The sequence below is a fragment of the Myotis nattereri genome (genome assembly GCF_964212035.1).
Source record: "Myotis nattereri genome assembly, chromosome: 11".
NCBI classification, from domain to species: Eukaryota; Metazoa; Chordata; class Mammalia; order Chiroptera; family Vespertilionidae; genus Myotis; species Myotis nattereri.
In genome coordinates this window covers 1,806,028-1,828,676 of record NC_138086.1, presented here as the reverse complement: position 1 = coordinate 1,828,676, position 22,649 = coordinate 1,806,028, and the positions used below count along the sequence as shown (strand labels likewise).

Here is a 22,649-nt window from a genome sequence, read left to right as displayed (position 1 = left end):
ACAGAATTAAAGGGAGAAATAGAAAATTGTGTGTCATTGAGACTGCAGCACCCACTCTCACTAGCGGATGCAGCAACAGCATTCCAGTCTAGCCCGACAGCCAGGTGAAAGGGACACATTCCTGGAAGGTGTAAGTTATTGAAACTGCCTCAAGAAGAAATAGAAAGTCTGAGCAGACCTATGGTGAGTAAGAAATTGCATTAATGTTGAAAGTCTTGCCCTGACCGGTTTGATTCAGTGGATAGAGTGTCGGCCTGCGGACTGAAGGGTCCCGGGTTCGATTCCAGTCAAGGGCATGTACCTTGTGGGGTGGGGTGCAGGAGGCAGCTGGTCGATGTTTCCCTCTCATCGATGTTTCTAACTCTCTGTCCCTCTCCCTCCCCCTCTGTGAAAAATCAATAAAATATATATTTTTTAAAAACGGAAGTCTTCCCAAAGAGAAGCCCAGGTCAGGTGACCTCATGGCCCGTTTCTCCTGGGAGTGACGTTCTTCCCTTGTCATGTGGTATCAGCACGGTGAGGACAGAGACCACGGCCTCCCCAGTCCTCCATGTTGGTGCCGTCAGAAGAGCAGACACGGAGCAGTTTCCGTCATGATTACTGTAGCTGCAGTGGTGCGCCAGTTGTAATGCCATGAAGCCATTTTTCCTAGGCTTTTTGTTGTCTATATACTAGAGGTCCAGTGCACGAAATTTGGGCACGGGTAGGGTCCCTAGGCCTGGCCGATGATCAGCTTCCCTGCTTCCCCGCCTCCCCACCTCCCTGCCTCCTGTTTCCCTTGCAGCGGCAGCGTGCGGGTTGCGAGGGAAGGAGGCCCTGGCCGGCAGCCAGAAGGCCCTGATGGGCCCTGATCGCCGGCCAGGCCTAGGGACCCTACCCATGCATGAATTTTGTACACTGGGCCTCTAGTTATAGATAATATGGCAGATTTTGGCCTCTGTTATTTCATGCATGTACACAGAAACACACAATTTACATGAACTAGTTTGTGCAGCGTGTGGGCCCTTTGGGGGTGGGGGGTCACTCACTCTCCAGCTATGACCACACCTGAGGAAAAGTTAGCCTGACCCACACTTCTTCCCATAGGATCTTTTTTTTCATGAAATCCTTTTCAATCATGTTGTTGTGTATTTGGGACCTTAGCACCTTTTTCTGTTTCACCTGCCCTCTCACCCCCCATGTAGCCGGCTGTTCCTCCCAGTCATGTGGAAAAGCTCCATTTCTAATGGCACAGCCCCCCATACTCTCTGTGGATAAAGTTCTTGAAGTAGAGTTGTTGGATGAAAACATATAGATTTAATATTTTCCTTATGTCTCCCAAGTTTTTGGTAAGCTCTAGATTAGTGTGGGTCACTGGAATTATAATATGAGCCACATTTGTAATTTAAAATTTTCTAGTAGTCCCAGTAAAAAACTAAAAAGGAAACAGAATTAGTTTTAATAATATATGATCCACTATTTATTTTTTTAAATATATTTTTATTGACTTCAGAGAGGAAGGGAGAGGGAGAGAGAGAGAGAAACATCAATGATGAGAGAGAATCATTGATTGGCTGCCTCCCGTACGCCCCCTACTGGGGATCAAGCTGCAACTTGGGCATGTGCCCTTGACTGGAATCGAACCCAGGACCCTTCAGTCCCCACAGCCGAACCGACAAGAGCGATCCACTATTTCTTTTTTTTTTTTTTAAATATATTTTATTGATTTTTTTACAGAGAGGAAGGGAGAGAGATAGAGAGTTAGAAACATCGATGAAAGAGAAACATCGATCAGCTGCCTCCTGCACATCTCCTACTGGGGATATGCCCGCAACCCCGGTACATGCCCTTGTCCGGAATCGAACCTGGGACCTTTCAGTCCGCAGGCCGACGCTCTATCCACTGAGCCAAACCGATTTCAGCACGATCCACTATTTCTTAAACATTATCCTTTTGACATGTAATCAATATAAGAAATGATCAGAGAGACATTTACGTTCTTTTTACCGGAAGAGCGACCTAAAGCCTGCAGGAGTGACATTGGAGACCTGGGCAGCTCCTTGGGCTGGGAGTCTTGTGTCTGTGGCACTGCCTGGCCTCCTGGGGAACGCCTGTGTCGGCAGAGAGCCTGTGTCTGCAGAGAGCCTGTGTCTCCAGAGAGCCTGTGTCTCCAGAGAGCCTGTGTGTGCAGAGAGCCTGTGCCTGCAGAGAGCCTGTGTGTGCAGAGAGCCTGTGTGTGCAGAGAGCCTGTGTCTGCAGAGAGCCTGTGTGTGCAGAGAGCCTGTGTGTGCAGAGGGCCTGTGTCTGCAGAGAGCCTGTGTGTGCAGAGAGCCTGTGTGTGCAGAGAGCCTGTGTGTGCAGAGAGCCTGTGTGTGCAGAGAGCCTGTGTGTGCAGAGGGCCTGTGTGTGCAGAGAGCCTGTGTGTGCAGAGAGCCTGTGTGTGCAGAGAGCCTGTGTGTGCAGAGAGCCTGTGTCTGCAGAGAGCCTGTGTGTGCAGAGAGCCTGTGCCTGCAGAGAGCTGCATGGAAGCTCTCTGTTTCCTTCCTGGTGATACTGTGCGGCCCCAGTGTTATGCACTGAGTAGTTTGGGGCTATGGTGCTTGGAGTCCTGTCTTCCTTGTACCAGTGACCACAGCAGAGCTGGCCATCAGCGGTTGCCATGCTGGGCAGTCTCATTGTACTGCCCCTCACACTGGCACTGGGCAGTAGGCACCATCATCCCCTCACTTCCGAGAGAAAAGACCGAGGCACGGTACCACTGAGGGCAGCCCCTCCAGGGAGGTGGGGAGCAGGTGGGCCTGGGGGTGCCCAGGAGACCATCCCTTGGCTGCTGACCTGGCTGTGCTCTGTCCCCCAGCACAGCCACGATGAGGGCCCCGCCGTGTGGAAGCTGGCTTCGAGGCCAGGAGGTGAGGGCACTGTGGTAAGGGGTGCGTCTTGTGAGGCCGACATACCTCCCTCGTGTTCCCTCGCTCCCAGCATCACTTCGTTAGGGGCGTGAGTGCTCCTCTGGATGGCAGAAGACGAGAACGAAGGGGGGAGAGGTCTGAGCATGACCTTCATGTTCACGCTTGTCTGAGAATCCTCCGGCGGGTCGCAGGCAGCCTTGGTCTCGGGGCTCGAGGGGAGACGGGCTTGCTGAGTGCGGGGCCCTCCTCCGCAGGCCCGGGACAGGCTTTGCACAGCGCTTAGCAGGGAACAGGTTCAGGAAGCCTGAGTGGCCAGCCTCCTCATCCTTGCTCTGCATTTAAGTTCAAAAGTTTGTGGAGAATTGAAGCAACTGAATTGAGACATCACAAAACATGAGATTCAGGCCATGTCAGGGAGAGAGATTCCAGGTCACAGGTCGCTTGGGAAATGGATGCTGCTCCAGGGACCACAGCAGTGGCATGCCCTCTTACCGCAAGGACCGATCACAGAAGTTCTTTCCAAAACTGACGGGGAAGCACTGCCGACGTGGCAGACTCCTGTGATGGCACCGTCTTGTCACTGTCCCCAGCTGGTTCTAGCTGTGCAAAGTGAGATGTCACCTGTCCTCCCTGGCAGCGGGCCTGGCACGTGGTGGGCACTGCGTGTTTGCTGGGCGCAGACTGTCGGACGTGGTGCCGGCAAGCGGGTCACACAGCTTGCACACGGTGGGTCAGCAGGGCAGTGCTGGGCCTGGTGTTGGCTCCGGTGTGTCTGACCGTCAGCAGGCGTCCTACTTACTGTGCAGTAAGTGTCGTGTGCCATCCCTACAGTGTAGTGAGTGCACATGACCATGTGCCGGGAGGACCTTTTCGTGGGGCAGTTGTTCCTCTGAACTGTTTGCTCTAGGTAACTCTCCGCAGCCCGGGGACTGAGGTATTCCTGCAGCCCTTGCTCATCCTCAAGACCCAGACCAGGTGGCCTTCCGGTGACTGTGCAGCCTCCAGGACACGACTGAGCACACCGCCACCGGCCGGTCCCCCTCTTTATCCCCGAGTTGCAGGTGCTGAAGTTGGTGCTGAAGGGCAGCCTGTCTCCCCTGATGGAAGGGGGGCGCGGGCGTGCCGAGTAAGCTCCTCACTGGAGAGCTCGTTCTTGTATTTCAGTCACGGGAGCACGCGGCAGTTCACACGGGCTGCCGAGTGTGCGTGCGTGCGTGCGTGCGTGAGTGTGCTCCTGACTGCAAACACAGGGATCTGCTCATGGGTAGGACATAGACTAGGGAGAGGCAGTGCTAAAGTTTGGAATTTCTTTGTATAAAACTTTTTTTCTTTAGCCATCAGAATTACAAAAGTTTCTCAGAAAGGATATGTTTATTAACTGCTTTCTCTTTTTGGTCATACTAATTAATTAGTTCGCAAATTCTTAAAGAATTTGGAGGTAGGTTGTTAGTTTTATAAATACATTTTTAAGTTAGTGATTTCAAGTGAATCTCAGACAACATGTGGTTTCCCAACCTATTTGCAAAATTCAAATTTATGATTGACTTTTTTGTTATGTGTGATTTTTACCTATAGGAAATTGAAAAGGAAGACATTGACTTAGAAAATGTTGACTACATGGCCAATTTTGAAGATGATTTTGAAGTATGTATAAACATTTAAGTTTTTCTTGGCTTAACATAATTTGTCCTTAAAGTATAATAACAGTTTTTTTTCTCTCTTTACTACTCTTAAGATTCCATATCTGTTTGATTTAGGTCTGTTATCTATAAAAAGTTTGTTATATGTCTACTAATGCTTACCAATATGATGTAATTGAATGACATTATAATTCATTGTTAAGTGCACTGCATCCAAACATATATATATATGTATATGCATGTATACAGGGGTGTATACATGTATGCATATGAATGCATATTTGTATGTGTGTGTATATGTAGAGCATATATAATACACACGTCCTCGTAGTCTTGGCCTGGGAGTTTGTTTTGTTAGTTCATTTGTTACTTTTTTGTTTTATATTTCACATAGGAGTGAAAGCACATGGTTTTTGTCCTTTTTGTCTGGCCTGTTTCATTTAGCATGACACATTCAGGAGCCACCATGTTGTCACAAATGGCAGTGTTCCATCTTTTCTATGTCTGAGTCCATTCTTTTGTGTACGTGCACCACGTCTTCTTTCCCCGATCACCTACCGATGGCCAGGTGGTTCCCGTGTCCTGGCTATTGTGACTAATGCTGCAACGAGCATAGGAGTGCATAGATGTATGAGTGTGTTTTCATATTTTTAAATAAGTAACCAGAAGTAGGATTGCTGGGTCATATGGTTTATCTAGTCCTAGTTTTTTGAGGAAACTCCACACTGTTTCGACAGCGGCTGCACCCATTTGCATTCTTCCTAACAGTGCACGGGGTTCCCTTTTCTCCACATCCTCACCGACAGCTGTTCTTTTTGTCTTTTTGATAGAACCATTCTGACAGGTATGCGGTGGTATCTCATGGTTTTGATTTGAATTTCTCTGATGACTAGTGACATTGAGCATCTTTTCATATGGCTGTGGCCATCTGTGTGTTTTTCTTGGAAAAATGTCTATTCAGATCCTCTGCCCATTGTTCAAGCAGATTTTTTGTTGTTGTTGTTGAGTTCTTTATACATTTTGGATAGTAATCCTTGTTGGAAGTATCATTTGAAAGTATCTTTGGTGCATATATATTAGTAAACGTTATGTCTTCTTGATGGATTGTCCCCTTTATCGGTATACATGTCCATCTTTTCATCTTGTTATCTTTTCTGTCTTGAAATCTGTTTTGTCTGATACGAATGTGGCTCGGCCCGCCTTTCTCCGGACACTGTTTGCTGGGAGTGTCGCCTCCCCTCACTGGAAGCCAGTTTGCGGCTGCAGGTGTGACGGCCTCTGCAAGGCAGCATATTGGTGGGTCTTGTTTTTTAATCCACGAGTTCAGCCATTCACGCTTGGGGTGAGGCCTGATACACGAGGACTCCCTGCAGCCCTTTCACCTTTTGTGTCCTGGCCGCTCTGTGACTCCGTTTCTTTTCCCTTTCCTTTCTATCTGCTATTTCAGTCAGATGGTTTTCTGTGATGTTTTTCTTCATTTCCTCTTTCTTAATGTTTTGGCCCCAGCTCTGGGTTTTGTTTTGTGGTTACCATGGGTTTGTATAAAATATCTCGTAGTTGGCCGAAACCGGTTTGGCTCAGTGGATGGAGCGTCGCCCTGCGGACTGAAGGGTCCCGGGTTCGATTCCGGACAGGGGCATGTACCTGGGCTGCGGGCACATCCCCAGTGGGGGATGTGCAGGAGGCAGCTGATCGATGTTTCTCTCTCATCGATGTTTCTAACTCTCTATCTCTCTCCCTTTCTCTCTGTAAAAAAATCAATAAAAAATATTTTTTAAAAAAATATCTCGTAGTTGAAGATGTAGTGAGCTGGCAGAGGAGCCAGGTTGGATTAGAGATGTCTGCCTGACAAATGTAAGGGGAGAGACAAACAAAGGGGTCTTCTTTATCCACCAGGAAGCTGATGTCGACTGTCTATTTTAAATGATAAATTGCACCTTTTGCTTTGTGTTCTTTAAAGTCAATTTGTCTTACATTTTCGAAAACATGATTATTGTTTGTAGGACTATGAAGATGACTTTGAGGTTTGTGATGATGATAGCACGAATGAGCCAGAACCAAGAGAGAAAATGGAAGAACTTCCTCCAGCCAGAAAAAAGGAGATACAAGAAATTCAAAACGCCATCAATGCAGAAAATGAAAGGATTGGCGAGCTATCGTCGAAGCTATTTCAGAAGCAAGGTCGACCGGAGCGGGAGAGGGAGCCAGGGGCCGGTACGTGGCGGGGCTGCTGTCTGTGCCCCCGGAGCTGGGCCTCGTCCCTGCGACTCCCGTCAGGCGGCACTCAGAGACCAGTGTGCGGGGCGTCTGCAGCGGGAGCTCCAACAGCCTTCTGCTCGGGCCCGGGCCAGGTGGGCCGGAGCGTGGCTGTGCACAGTCAGTGCAGAGGTGCTCACGTGGGTCACATCCTGCTCGTCCTGCCCACCTGTCAGTCTGCCCACCGACCTCGCGTGTCCACCGGAGGCTCAGGCGCACCCGCAGAGCCGGCGCAGTGGGAAAGGTTCAGAATGGGGCCTGTTGAGTGTGTTTCAGGAGGTTTCTTTGTGACGTTAGAGTGTGTTTTGCTCAGAAATTCTTGGCATTGTGTTATAATAATGATACTTATAAGAGCAGGAGTAAATATTTCTAAATTACAGGGAAAAACTGTAGCCTCTTGATAAATTTATACTACAGTTAACACAACATGTCAACTAGGACAATATTAAAATTATTGGATGGTATGCTACTTTAAATTATCTAGTAAAATAAGTCATAAGTAATAGGTACAATTCATTATGACTAATAGTTGATGCGATGCAATAATCCAGTGAAGGTCGAACAGAATGGTTATTACCCTCACATCTGTGCCTGTTGTAGAGGCAGAAAACCTGAGTATTATGGACTGTTCTCCAAATGCACAGCTAAACTGTGTCTCTGAAGCCGGAGCAGCTGTCCTGGGGCGGTGGTGACGCTCGCTGTGCAGCAGCAGGTGTGGGTTGGGGGCCTGCTGTGGTGTGGCTGAGAGCCTGCGAGCTTTTGTTCTGCAGTTCCTGGTTTTCTTAGCAGACCTTTGAATTACCTTTTTTTAAAAATTTTATTCATGTCCTTTATTGTTCCGGGCACTGTGGGCTTTAATAGCTTGATTTACAAGAATTTAGAACCCCCATTAAGACATTATTTTTGTTGTATTTTTTTATTTGAAAGAATTATTCACTATGATTACACTGCTACCCAGACAGGTGGCGCTGCCCTCCAGGACCCATTTAACACTGAGCCAGCCTGGCCCAGCGGAGCGCCCTCCTGCCTGTGGTAGGGGCTGTGGAGTGGCCTCAATGGCACTGGCTCTGTCACTAGCTGTGTGGTCTTGAGTGGGACCTTACCCTCTCTGTGCTTCAGTTTCCTTCCTGCAAAATAAGGGCAAGGCCTTCTTTAGGGCTGTGAGAGTTAATTAAATAAGCTAGTACATGTAAGGTGCTTGTCTTCAGCACAGTGACTGTTAGTGCTAACAGCCACCACCACCTGGGCTGAGAGAGGGGTCACTCCCTGTGTCCTGCTGCCCAGCCCCAGCTGAGCTGGCGTTACTGCGGAGCACTGCCTGCTGCGCCTGAGCTGACGGTCCTATTCGCCCCCTTCTCAGGGCAGTAGGAAACCGTTCAGTAAATACCTTTTTCCAGGGCACGAGGTTATGCCGAGGCATTTGAAAGCGTTTCTAACCTCTGAAAGGTGAACTGTGTACTTGGTTGGTGAGGGTGCTGACACCTGGCATTTGTGAGCCGTGTGGCAAGATGCCTTCATTCCCGTCTTAACCCTGTGCCGTGAAACATCGTCCAGTCTCCTCATTGTTCAGGAGGCTCCTGGCATCTATGTGGTACAGCGAGCGGAACGCGCTCGTCCACACGCCTGCGTTCACCCTCGTGCCGTGCTGTCCTGTGTGGATGTCGCACAGCACAGGAGAAAGGGGCCGCGAACAACCTGCTCATGATCACAGCAGGTGACCGGCAGGACTCCCAACCCAGATCCCGCGCATTCCCGCCCATGGGCCCCAGGGATCCGATAAAACGGCTGGAGGGCATGAGATGCAATTGAAATAAACATTTGAACAAACAAGTGTGGCAGTAAATCTGCACAGGAAACCACGGAAATCCTTGGAGGGCCGAGGGGGAGGAGGGCAGTGGGAGGAGCTCCCACCAAGACCGCCCTTCAGTCTGGGCCCTGCCCTGGACTTGCGCCTGTAGAGCAGCGGTTCTCAACCTGTGGGTCGCGACCCCTTTGGGGGTCGAACGACCCTTTCACAGGGGTCGCCTAAGACCATCGGAAAACACCTATATAATTACATACTGTTTTTGTGACTAATCACTATGCTTTAATTATGTTCAATTTGTAACAATGAAAATACATCCTGCATATCAGATATTTACATTACGATTCAGAACAGCAGCAAAATCACAGTTACGAAGTAGCAACGAAAATGAGTTTATGGTTGGGGTCACCACCACATGAGGAGCTGTACTAAAGGGTCGCAGCGTCAGGAAGGGTGAGAACCACTGCTCTAGAGGGTCAACATTAACTTGCCTCCGTCTCTGTTTTCACTGCTTGTATGTTCATGTCCCAGCTCCCTGATGAGGGCATCCATCCTGGAGGGGCCGGGGCGTGGGAGAAGTGTAGACTGCATGGCGGGGGTTCTGAACCATTGCTAACCCTCCCTGTGTGACTGGCGCACACACACTAAGTTGTGCTTCGTTGACTGAAAGTTTACATGAAAGTAGCAGAGGCGGTCTCTTCAGTGCTCGTGAACAGTGTTTATCAGTAATGTCAGTCATGGGCTACAATTACTAAATATGCTTCTCAAAATTTTAGACTTGACATTTTTTCCTTGAAATATTTGTTTCAAAAAATTGTTGTTTTTTTTCTGTACAGATGCAAACAGTTCACCTTCCAGAGCCCCTGTGTGTGGAATTTTTGTGGATTTTGCAACCGCCTCACAACGCCAAAAGAGTCGGACTCAGGCCCTGAAGCAAAAGTAGGTGTCCTGGGGGATTGGCGGAGTCTGTGGAGTTGCAGTGTTTTTCTTCAGTACACTTTTAAAACGGAGCTTTGTCTCACTGCTGACTGCACGTTCTTTATCTGCGCTGCTTCTCGGCGCCCGTCATGTGAGCGCAGGTGCGCTGTGTCCCGATGCGCAGCTTCTAACGCGCGGGATCTGCGCTTACCGGGAGGCACCCAGTTTGGCCGAGGCAGAATCCCACTCATGCGTATCATGAATTATTCTGGGTCAAAAATCATATTAAAGATTGAAAAAGAAAAAAAAATCAAAGGCTGAAACATGAATAGCTTAATGATAAATAATAATTTAAGAGTTTTTGAGGAAAATGTAGGGACACTTTATCGATGTGTGTCATCGTGCTGTAAGGGAATAAGGCACAGAGGAGAAGAATCCAAACTGCATAGCGCTGATGCCACTCGATGTCAGTTTAGTGCATTAACTAGCAACGCGAAGGCAGAGAGCCACCTGCCCTACAGTATCCCCAGGGCCAGTTCCAAATGGATAAAAGGTAAAGAGGAAAGTGAATAAAAGAGCACAGGCAACATAGCGGTTTTCTCAGTGACAGGAAAGGAGTTTCTGAGAATAAAAGAAAATTAAGCCCGGCCAGTGAGGCTCAGTGGTTGAGCATCGACCTATGAACCAGGAAGTCGCGGTTTGATTCCCAGTCAAGACACATGCCGGGGCTGTTAGGTTCGAGCCCCAGTGTGGGGCGTGCAGGAGGCAGCCCATCAATAATTTTCTCTCATCATTGATGTTTCTCCCTATTTTTCCCTCTCCCTTCCTCTATGAGATCAATAAAAAAATATATTTTTTAAAAAGCAGATAAAATGTTAAATTTCTGTAAGGTGCAGTACTCCATAAACTTGACCAAATTTAAAGGTGATTGGCCAATTGGGAAAATATATTTGCAAAATGATAGGGGTCTACTATCCCTAATGCACAAACTGTTTTAATAAGTGAGTATACAAAGCTGAATATCACTAGAAGTCAGTTCAACTGGAGATCCAGGCAGGAAAACAGGAACCGTCGGAGCACTGACGTGAGGGTGTGACGCAGGTGACCACACAGGTGCTGAGACTGAGCCTCTAAGCAGGACTGTGGGCCCCTTTGCAGGACAAGGAGCTGGGCTGGGCAGCCACCCCAGCCAGAGAGGGCAGAGAAACAGCGGCCCATTCCCATACCTGCTTCCCCGCCTCCACCAGAGGGACCCAGGATGGTGAGGACACAGTAGAAAACGCTAGGCTGTCATTAAATGTATGAAAATAAGTTACATCTTCTTTATTTTTCTATTTATTGTTTATTATAGGCAAATTCTGTGCTACATTCCTTGCATATGTTATCTCATTCAATATTTTTTAATTCTTTATTGTTAAAAGTATTACATATGCCCCTTTCCCCCCATTGTCCTCTCACAACCTCCCCCAGCCCCCCAGCCACAGCCTTCACCCTCCCCCCATTGTCTGTGTCCATTGGTTATGCTCATATGCACAAAGTTGTTTGGTTGATTTCTTACCCCCTCTAATCCCCCTCTCCCCCACCTCCACCCTCCCTGGCCTTCCCTCTGAGGTTGGACAGTCTGTTCGATGCTTCTCTGTCTCTGGCTCTATTTTTGTTCATCAGTTTGTTGTTCATTAAGTTCCACAAATGAGTGAGATCATATGATATTTATCTTTCTCCAACTGGCTTATTTCACTTAGCATAATACTCTCCAGTTCCATCCATGCTGTTGCAAATGGTAAGAATTCCTTCTTTTTTTTACAGCAGCATAGTATTCCATTGTGCAGATGTACCACAGCTTTCTAATCCACTTATCTGCTGATAGGCACTTAGGCTGTTTCCAAATCTTAGCCATTGTGTGCTATGAACAATTGTGCTGCTATGAACATAGGGGTGCATATGTTCTTTCTAATTGGTGTTTCTGATTTCTTGGGATATAGTCTAGAAGTGGGATCACTGGGTCAAATGGCAGATCCATTTTTACTTGTTTGAGGAAACTTCATAATGTTTTCCACAGTGGCTGCACCAGTCTGCATTCCCACCAGCAGTGTACGAGGGTTCCCTTTTTCTCCGCATCCTCTCCAGCACTTGTCATTTGTTGATTTGTTGATGATAGCCATTCTGACAGGTGTGAGATGGTACCTCATTGTCATTTTGATTTGCATCTCTCGGATGATTAGTAACTTTGAACATTTTTTTCATATGTCTCTTGGCCTTCTGTAGGTCTGCTTTCAAGAAGTATCTATTTAGGTCATTTGCCCATTTTTTGATTGAATTGTTTATCTACCTTTTGTTAAGTCGTATGAGTTCCCTATAAATTTAGGAGATTAAACCCTTATCAGTGATAACATTGGCAAATATGTTCTCCCACGCAGTGGGCTTTCTTGTTTTGTTGATGGTTTCTTTTGCTGTGCAGAAACTTTTTATTTTGATGTAGTCCCATTTGTTTATTTTCTCTTTAGTTTCCATTGTCCTAGGTCAGGAGATGTGGCAGTAAATATATTGCCATGAAATATGTCTGATATTTTGCTGCCTATGGATTTTTCTAAGATTTTTATGGTTTTCCATCTTTCATTTAAGTCTTTTATCCACTTTGAGTTTATTCTTGTGTATGGTGTAAGATGGTGTCTAGTTTCATTTTTTTCCTGTATCTGTCCAATTTTCCCAGCAACATTTATTGAGGAGACTTTCTTGACTCCACTGTATGCTCTTTTTTTTTTCTTTTCTAATTTATTTTTATTTTTACAATTATACCATGATAAAACTTAACAAAACTTACTCACGTGGAATACTTTTCCTTAACATTTGATAAGTTAATCAAATGCATACCACAATAGAGTTTCGTTGTTATTGTTTAAATAGCGATTTCTCATGATTTTAGTATCACACTAATGTAAGCTGAGACTACACTCAGAAATAAGTTTAGAAAATGTCATTACAAAAGATTGGGAGTGACTATTAAAAATAAAAAACAAACACAACAGAACAAACCCACTCATGGCTGTTGTACAGGAGCAATAAGTCAGATGTTTTCACTGCCACAAGTCTTCAGTGCAGACAAACTTAAAAACCAGTCCTCCACAAAAGATGAAGGCATTTTGGAAAAATACAGCAATTCCAGGGTATACTACAGCTTTTTCTTTAGCAACATAACCACCAAAGAGAATCCATATAGATGCAATCAGAGAGCCAAAGGCCAACATGAGACCAATGAACAGCCAAATGCGAGCACCTGTTTGACCCAGGCCACCTTCACTGTGACTGTCTCCTCGGACTTGTCCATTCGATACTGCGTTAATCATTAGGAAGGCGATGGTTGAATGGTTGAACTCTTCCATTGTGGGGTAAATGACAGCTGCGTCTATGATCATCCACCGGCCTGTAAAAAATAGAACACCAGCAGCAATGGAAGCAATAGTATTGTGTGTCCCCGCCCCCCCCCGCCCCCCCCCCCCCCCCCCCCGCAATGCATTCTGAGCATCTCAAGCCTTCTAGAAATCCAGACATTTTCTCAGGTCAGTCCAGCCCCATGCATACCTCCACTGTATGCTCTTGCCTCCTTTGTCAAATGTTAATTGAGCATAATGGCTTGGGTCGACTTCTGGGTTCTCTATTCTGTTCCCTTGGTCTATGTGTCTGTTCTTGCACCAGTACCAGGGTGCTTTAAGAACAGTGGCTTTGTAATATAACTTGATGTCTGGTATTGTGATCCCTCCAACTTTGGTTTGTTGTTTTCCCCCCAGGATTTCTGCGGCTATTCTGGGTCTTTTTTTATGCCATATAAATTTTTAGAGAGTTTGTTCTAGATCTGTGAAATGTGCCATTGATTTTAATGGGGATTGCATTGAAGTTATAGATTGCTTTGGGTAGTATGGACATTTTAATGATGTTGAGTCTACCAATCCATGAACACGGTATATTCTTCCACTTGTTTATATCTTCTTCTATCTCTTTTTTCCTGTATTTTTCCAAGTACAGGTCTTTTACCTCTATAGTTGTTTATTTCTAGGTATCTTAATTTTTTTGTTGCAGTGGTAAATGGGATTATTTTTTTTTAGTTTCTCTTTCTAGAAGTTCATTATTGGTGTATAAAAATGTCATTGATTTCTGAGTGTTAATTTTGTAACCTGCTACATTGCCAAATTCATTTATTAAATCAAGTAGTTTTTTGATGGAGTCTTTAGGATTTTTCTATGTACAATATGTCATTAGCAAATAATGACAGTTTTACTTCTTCTTTTCCAATACAGATGCCTTTTATTTCTTCTTCTTGTCTGATTGCTATGGCTAGAACATCCAGTACTATGTCGAACAGGAGTGGTGAAAGTGGACATTCCTGTCTTGTTCCTGTTCTTAGGGGAAATGGTTTTAGTTTTTGCCCGTTGAGTATAATGTTTGCTGTAGGCTTGTCATATAAGGCTTTTATTATGTTGAGTTATGATCCCTCTATTCCCACTTTGCTGAGAGTATTTTATCACGAAATGGTGTTGCATTTTATATAATTTTTTTTTCTGCATCTATTGATATGATCATCTGATTTTTGTCTTTCAGTTTGTTTATGTGATGTATCACATTTATTGATTTGTGACTATTGTACCATCCTTGCATCCCTGGAATAAATTCCACTTCGTCACTGTGCATGATCTTTTTAATAAATTGTTGGATGCCATTTGTTAATATTTTATTGAGGATTTTAGCATCTTTATTCATCAGGAATATTGGTCTATAATTTTCTTTCTTTGTTGCATCTTTATCTGGTTTTGGGATTAGGTTAATGCTGGCTTCATAAAAAGAGGTTGGAAGTGTTCCTTTTGGATTATTTGGAATACTTTGAGGAGTATAGGTGTTAGTTCTTCTTTGAATATTTGATAAAACTCCCCTGTGAAGCTGTCCGGACCAGGGCTTTTGTTTGCTGGAAGCTTTTTGATGACTGCTTCAATTTCCTCAGTAGTTATCAGCCTATTCAGATTTTCTGATTTTTCCTGATTGAGTTTTGGAAGATTGTATTTTTCTAGGAATATGTCCATTTCATTTAGGTTGTCTAGTTTTTGGAATAGAGTTGTTGTATTTTTTTTTTACAATCCTTTGTATTTCTGGGGGGTCGGTCACCTCTTTCATTTCTCATTTTGTTTATTTGGGTCCTCTCTCTTTGCTTCTTTGTGAGCCTGGGTAGAGGTTCATCAATCTTGTTTATCCTTTCAAAGAACCAGCTCTTGGTTCTATTGATCTTTTGTATCATTTTTTGGTCTCTATGTCATTTATTTCCATTCTAATCTTTATTATTTCCTTCCTTCTACTTACTCTGGGCTTTTCTTGTTGCTCTCTTTCTAACTCTTTAAGTTGTAGGGTTAGATAATTTATTAATTTTTTTTGTTTTTTGAGGTAGGCCTGTATAGCTATGAACTTCCCTCTCACAACTGCTTTCATTGTGTCCTATAGATTTTGGATTGTTGTGTTTTCATTGTCATTTGTTTCCAGGATGTTTTTAATTTCTTCTTTGATCTCTTTGGTAACCCAATCATTGTTTAATAACATGTTATTTAGCCTCCAAGTGTTTGATTTTTTTTTATTGGTTTTATTATAGTTGATTTCTAATTTTATGCCATTGTGATTTGAGAAGATGCTTGATATGATTTCAGTCTTCTTGAATTTGAAGAGGTTTAGCCTGTATCCTAATATGTGGTCTATCTTTGAAAATGTCCCATGTGCACTTGAGAAGAATGTATATTCCATAGCTTTGGGGTGAAATGTTCTGAAGATATCAATTAGTTCCATTTGATCTAGTGAGTCATTTAGGATTGCTGTTTCTTTGTTAATTTTTTTTTTGTCTAGAACAGGGGTCCTCAAACTACAGCCCGTGGGCCACATGTGGCCCGCTGAAAACATTTATCTGGCCCACCAGGTGTTTTTGCAGCCGCTGCCTGTTGCTTAGCAGCCAACTCGTCCCAGGTCCGTAGTGCACATGTGTGGAATGTGCGCCGCACTCTCCGACTCCAGCCCTCCAACAGTCTGAGGGACAGTGAACTGGCCCCCTGGTTAAAAAGTTTGAGGACCCCTGGTCTAGAAGATTTATCCAGTGATGTCAATGGGGTATTAAAGTCCCCTACTGTGATAATATTGTTGTCGATCTCTCCCTTGATATCTTCCTGAAGTTTTTTTTAAATGTATTTTGGTGCTCCTGTATTGGGTGCATATATGTTTACCAGAGTTATATCCTCTTGTTGTATTGATCCCTTTAGTAATATGATGTGACCTTCCTTATCTCTTGTTATGGCCTTCACTTTGAGATCTATTTTTGTCACATATAAGTGTTGCTACTCCAATTTTTTTTTTCATTTCCTTTTGCCTTAAAATATTTTTTTCCACTCCTTCACTTTCAGTCTGTGTGAGTCCTTATATATGGGGCATGTTTTCTTATCCATTCAACTACCCTATGTCTTTTGATTAGAACATTTAATCCATTTACATTTAAGGTTATTATTGATAGGTAGTTTGTTGCCATTTTTATTTTCTATTCCTGTTTTCCTTATTCCCTGTCTATTTCTTATTTTTACAACATTCTCTTTAGCATTTCCTGCATTGCTGGCTTGGTGGTAATAAATTCCCTTCGCCTTTTTTGTCTGTGAAGCTCCTGATTTTCCCTTCAATTTTGCATGATAGCCTTGCTGGATTGAGTATTCTTGGATTCAGTCCCTTGCTTTGCATTATTTTATATACTCCATTCTATGCCCTTCTGGCCTGATGTGTTTCTGTTGAGAAATCAGTTGATAGTCTAATGTGCAATCCCTTGTAGGGAACTCTCTGTTTTTTTCTTGCAGCCCTCAAGATTTTTTCTTTGTCATTAACGTTTGCCATTGTAATTGTGATGTGTCTTGGTGTGGTCTTTTTTGGGTGTATCTTGTTTGAGACTCTGTGTGCTTGTGTGATTTTTTTCTTTCCCATGTCAGGGACATTTTCTGTCATTTCTTCAAATAGGTTTTCTATTCCTTGCTCCTCCTCTTGTCCTTCTGGCACCCCTATTATGAGGATGTTGCTTCGTTTCATGTTGACCCAAAGCTCCCTTAAACTCTCCTGCTTTTTTTTACAATTGCTTTTCAGATTGGGTGTTTTTTCTATGCTATTTTCTAACTCGCTGATTCAGTCCTCTGCTGCTTCTAGTCTGCTGTTGAAACCTTCCATTGTGTTCTTCATTGCAGCGATGTCATTCTTCATTTCCTCTTGATTTTTACACATGTTGGTGAATTTCTCATCCAGATGGTTGAGCATCTTTATAACCTTTGGTCTGAATTATTTTTTAAAAAAAATATGTTTTATTGATTTTTTACAGAGAGGAAGGGAGAGGGATAGAGAGTTAGAAACATCAATGAGAGAGAAACATCAATCAGCTGCCTCCTGCACACCCCCTACTGGGGATGTGCCCGCAACCAAGATATATGCCCTTGACCAGAATTGAACCCAGGACCCTTCAGTCCACAGTCCCATGCTCTATCCACTGAGCCAAACTGGTTAGGGCTGGTCTGAATTCTTTCTGTGACATATTGCTTGCCTTCATTTCATTTAGTTTCTTTTCTGATGAGTTCTCCTTTTCTTTCCTTTGGGGATTGTTTCTTTGTCTCCCATTTTTGCTGTCTCTTTCTGGCCCTGGGCACCCTGATTGAGGTCCAAGAGGTTAAAGTCCCTAGAGGTCCAATGGTCTGGAACTTGTTAGCCCAGAGGCTGGGTCTGCCTGAGCCTCATGCCTTTATTGTCTCTGCTCTGAGCTGTACCCACTTCTACCATGGTCCTGGTCCCTCAGTTGTCTGCTGCAGATGCTCTGGGTTGTGGGGGCACGTGCACAGTTCCTCTATTGTGTGACTCCCTGTGGGGGCCAGAGCCCTCTGGTGTGCAATTCACTGTGCCACCCTGGCACCTGCGGCAGTGTGGCGCCCTAGGTCCCTCTGGCAGTGCACTTCCAATGTGGTCCTGGGACCAGTGGCTGGGCACACTGAGTTGCACCGGCAGCACAGTCCTGTGGCCCAGGGTGGGCATGTGCCGAGTGTCTCCGGATTGCAATGATAGCATTGACCTGTGACCTGGGCTGAGCCCTCCATGTGGTTCCAGGTTGCAGCGGCAGTGCTCTCCTGGGGCTCGGAGTGGGGTGTGTGTCAGGCAGCTTTGGGTCAGACTGGCAGCATGGTGGGGTCCATGGTCCCCCTGGCTTGTACTCACAGTGCAGGGTCCTGGGTTGCAGGGTCCGGGCGCGCAAGCAAGGAGATACGGCGCAGGAAGCCTCTCTGTTGTGCATTCACTGCAGACATTTGGGAGTCCGCGGTACCATGCCACTCACGCCGAGGCGTGATGGTGGGCCCACATGGGTTATGGCTGGTGAGCAGCTCCCTGCGCTGACTCGGGATGGTGTCTGAGCCAGTCCTGGTGTCGGTGTGGCTGCGCTCCTGGCCTCTGCTGCTCCCCTCTATCAGAAGCATGGGCTCTACGCCAAAGCTACATCTGGCCTGGGAGTGCCTGTGGCAGTAGCAGGGGCTCCCCTTCCGTGAGAGTCTGACCTGCCAGTCCCTGAGACTCCTGCAAGATCTAACTGTCCCTCAATCACCCACACACACACTATAAATTACATCTGTGAACAGTCAGAGAAGTGGCTATTCAAACAATAATGTGGTAAGTTTCTTCTCTAGAAATAGGCGAGGTTTTAAAAACTGATGCTACTTATGTGATGAGAATGCAGAGGAATGCTTGCCTATAACACACGGGTTCAACTAGGAAACAGTGGCAAAAGAAAGGTCAGCAGGTGTAAGTAGGAACTCATGTCACTGCACGTGGGGTTGAAAGGTGTATGGGACTAAATTACCTTGACGTAGTCCAAGAACTGGAGCAGGGGAAGGGCGACAATAAATCGTGATGAGGTCCCGACAGGAAGAGGTAAAAGTATTTAATTTAAGGTAGACTTTAATAGGTCAGGAATGCTTGTTGAAATGTCTAGGGTAACCATTAAGAGATAATGAGAAAAATGTATAACTAAGAAGCAAGTAGAAGAGTTAATGGAATTATAAAAAACAACAACATGTGGCTAATCAAATAGTAGTCAGGAACCCAGCTGGTGGGGTTCAGTGGTTGAATGTCGACCATGAACCAGGAGGTCATGGTTTGATTCCCAGTCAGGGTGCATGCCGGGCTGCCGTCTGGATCCCCAGTAGCGGGTGTGCAGGAGGCAGCTGATCACTGATTCTTATCATTCATATTTCTGTCTGTCTCTCCCTTCCTCTCTCAAATCAATAAAAATATGTATACATATATTTTTTTAAAAGTAGTCAGGAAAGGAGCAACAAAGGAACAAAGGTCATGGAACAGAGACAACAACAGGAAGATGGGAGATTAAACCAGAACCACAAATTCCTGCCTAACACATTAATGAACTGGAGAAAAACCACTCAGCACAGTACCGCCTCACTTCACATCATCAGTAGCTCTGTGACTTGAGTGAAATGACGTGTAAGGAAACCAGTTCCCACAGGCTCGTCAAGATGGAGAAGAGTCAGGCCCCTGTGGTGTCTCAAGGGTGTGATGCAAAGATGTTGAATGGGACCTGCCAGATATGTGACTTTCAAGAGACAAACCTTACATATCAGGACACAGAAAGGTTGAGAAAGGACAGAGGAAATATGCCAAGCAAACACTAACTAGACAATGCTGATGTCACTAACTTCAAAGAAAACTTGAAAGCAGGAAGAGCACAAGAAAGTCACTTCATAACAATGAGAGGGTCAGCTCAGCAGATGAGCCTGCCAGGCGGCCTGAATGCACCCAGTGCTGGAGCACAGAGTGGACAGGGCACACTGGGCAGCACACAGGTGCCTCAGACACAGGTGGGCATTGGCAGTGCATGTCCCTTGGCAGCTGATAGAAATTTAGTGGAGGCACAAAGGTTTGAGTGCGTGGTTAAACTACATCTAACACACATACCTGCAAGTGCAATTTTTATGTTCTTTTGAAGAATACAGAGAAACATTCTCAAAAAATCGTATGTTCTGGACACGGGATTGAAAAAATACAGAAGATGTGTTTTGACCACAGTGCAATTAAGCTAGAAATCAATAATAAAAAGGTAATTAGAAAATACCCCAAAGTTTGAAAATCAAGTATTATACTTCCAAAAAGCTGTGGGTCAAAGAAGTCAAATGGGAATTAGAAACTGTTTTCCACAGATAATGGAAAACAGCATTTGAAAGCTGTGGGATGCAGTTAAAGCTATTCTGAGACACATTGGAAATGGAAGAGGCTGCAAACCAGTGTCCACATACCTATCTCAATAGGCAAAGGACAGTAAGAGATGAGAAGGAACAAAATAATAGAAGATAATGTCAGAAATCCATAAAGTTGGAAGCTGTCAAAGCCAAAAGAAATTCTTTAAAAACATTCATAGAATTTATAAGCCCTAAGAAGTCTGACTTAAGGGAAAAGAGAAAGCCAGACACAAAGACTCAACAGCAGGAATGGAAAGGCCGTTACCACCAACACTGAGGGTAAAAGATGGCGCTGTGGACAACTCATGTCCGTGAAGGCTTACATGCGTGAGCCGTGGGTCATCTGTTGGGGGTGCCGTGGTGGGAGATGTGTGGGGATGGCGGACTGGAGCTGTAAGTTGGGAGGATGGGATGGTGGCTAGGGAGTAAGGTGACGGGAAGGTGGTGGTTTGGGTAATGACCCTGAGTGAGTGGGAAGGACACCTGTGGGTGGAGCACCAGCTGGGAGGAGAGCAGAGCTGCTGCGATGGGGTGCCCGGGAGCCTGGCGCCGGCATTAGCATCCGGAAGGAAAGGAGACCAGCCCGGCGGTCGAATAGGAGTCTGTGAGCCGAGGAAGACCAAGTGCAGGGTTTGGGCAGCCTGTGGGCAGCAGGGCGGCTGGCTGTAGGCGACTGCATGGTCCAGTCCCGTGGGACACAGGTGTGCGCTTCAAGGACTGTGGGCGGCACGAACATGACACGCCCTTTCAGACCACAGCACAGCGACATCACAGAAAGGCAGTGCTGGTCCAGGCCCACGAAGTCGTGAAGTGAATTGCTTTCCGTGACAGTTCTAGGGACGTAGCCTGACATGGTTCTGTGTTGACTCGGGAAGCATGGTTCATGATGCTCTCACGTTGGTCCGCGCATGACTGCTAAATGCCTCAGACAGACACTGACAGGTGAGTCCTGGACAGCAGCTCTGTCTCACCAAAGGCTCCCCGCATGCCCCTGTGCATTGCTCAGTTTAACTTGTCTGTTTCCAATTTATTTTCCAGGACACGCAGCACGAAGTTGCTTCGACTCATTGACCTGGACTTTTCATTCACATTCTCTTTCTTGGATCTGCCGCCAGTAAATGAGTATGACATGTACATCAGGAACTTCGGGAGAAAAAACACCAAGCAGGTGAGTACAGCAGGTACTGACTGCGCTCTGGACCTTGAGGGCAGGGAATGTGCGGAGGAGGAGGAGGGAGGGAGAAGGGCCCCTCACTCACCACGTGGTGCCTGTGAACCTGAACGGTGTGCAGGTGTCCACAAGCCCACACGGAGGGCGGCTCCCCGCTCCCAGTGTGGCTGCATGGGGAGCAGAATGTCCCCTGGATCCCTTGCTCGGGTCCCAGTGAGGGTGTGACTGTCATAGTGCAGGGCCTCCCAGTGCTGTGCACCCAGTGATTCCCATGCTCCCCCTGAAGTGATTCACCCTCGTCCCATCCTTTCTGTTCCATTGCACCTCCCCCTGTATGCCCTGACTGTCCCCTGCCTGTGTGCCCGCTCTCACTGTGCCAGGCCCCCTCACCTGCCTATGTGCCCGCTCTCACTGTGCCAGGCCCCCTCACCTGCCTGTGTGCCCTCTCTCACTATGCCAGGCCCCCTCACCTGCCTGTGTGCCCTCTCTCACTGTGCCAAGTCCCTTCACCTGCCTGTGTGCCCGCTCTCACTGTGCGAGGCCCCCGTCACTGACCTGTGTTTTCTCTGTCACCGAGCCTAGCCCTCCTGTTACACGTGTGTTTCGCATTGTCCATGACCTGGGTCGAGGCCTGAGGTGAAGCCTTCCCTCATGACTTACACTGAGCTCTCTTATTCCAAAGCCGCCACCTCCGTGCCACACAGCCGACTCCCTGTTGTGTTGCAGTCACTAACTCGCCCTCCCTTCCTGAAGTTGAAGGCAGGGATTGTCTCTCGCATTTTCTTATGTCCTGTTGGTGCCGTTGGGCACATACTTGGGTCCATTCAGTCGGTGACAATAGGAGGAGGTCACGGGATGGCCCTGCAGGAACTGCTGGGCGAGTCCTGCTGACTCTCCTCTGCCCCTTTCCTCATCTCAGAGCTGCTCGTAACGACACGCATTACTGCACCTGTTTTGCTGTTGCTAATCCTCACCCCAGGGTATTTCCCACTGATATTTTGAGAGAGTGGAAGGGAGGGGGAGAGAGAGAAACATTGATGTGAGAGAGACACATCCATTGGTTACCTCCTGCATGTGTCCCGACCAGGGCCTGGGATCGAGCCTGCAACCAAGGTAGGTGCCCTTGACTGGATTCAAACTTGGGACTCTTCAGTTCGTGGGCTGATGCTCTATCCACTGAGCCAAACCGCTAGGGCTAGATTGCCTTTGGTTTGCAAAGTCAGTATGTTCTTAAAAAAATAGATGGTGGTGGGCTCCTCAGTCGTTTTTTACACCAAAGCTGAATTGTTTGATGTGACTTTTTTAAAACCCTTTAGAAAGTCAGGCCTAGTAAACACAGCAAACTTTTAAGACCCAGACTGCCTTTGCTTGATGGTATCTATGCCGTGATAGTTATTTCTGACGAGCAAGAAGACTGCCATTGAGAACTAACGCTTTTCTTGTCAGTAACGAGGCACTACTTGCGGTCGAGTGCTCACACAGCCCTTGGTTTTGAAGGCGTACGTCCAGTGCAATGAAGGGACTGTGGAGCGAGACATCCAGACAGAGGAGATGGAGACCAGGGAGGCGTGGACTCAGCACCCCGGGGAAGGCGCGGCCGCGTCGGGGGGTAAGCAGCTCGCAGGGGCTCCCCGCTGAGAGCCGGGTTCTTCACGTCGCCTGTGGTGCTATGCTCAGTGCATCGCTTGTTCT

General features: G+C 46.3%; 1 protein-coding gene and 1 pseudogene across 7 annotated transcripts in view; one reads left to right on the top strand and one right to left on the bottom strand.

Annotated features, from left to right (window-relative positions):
• DYNC2I1 (dynein 2 intermediate chain 1) overlaps positions 1 to 22,649 on the top strand; it is a 98,559-nt gene that overhangs the window by 19,528 nt on the left and 56,382 nt on the right. For all 6 annotated transcript variants that reach the window (XR_013996564.1, XR_013996565.1, XM_081101853.1 and 3 more), the window contains exons 8-12: positions 4,464 to 4,532; positions 6,532 to 6,742; positions 9,425 to 9,527; positions 20,825 to 20,954; positions 22,455 to 22,566. Coding sequence is in view for 4 of the 6 variants with exons in the window: in XM_081101853.1 (XP_080957979.1) it covers positions 4,464 to 4,532; positions 6,532 to 6,742; positions 9,425 to 9,527; positions 20,825 to 20,954; positions 22,455 to 22,566 (625 nt within the window). In the remaining 2 variants the exon portion in view is untranslated. The remainder of the gene's footprint in view (positions 1 to 4,463; positions 4,533 to 6,531; positions 6,743 to 9,424; positions 9,528 to 20,824; positions 20,955 to 22,454; positions 22,567 to 22,649) is intronic.
• LOC308527227 (transmembrane protein 50A-like) lies at positions 12,581 to 13,055 on the bottom strand (annotated as a pseudogene). Its single transcript has one exon. The product of its transcript is annotated as a transmembrane protein 50A-like (transcript).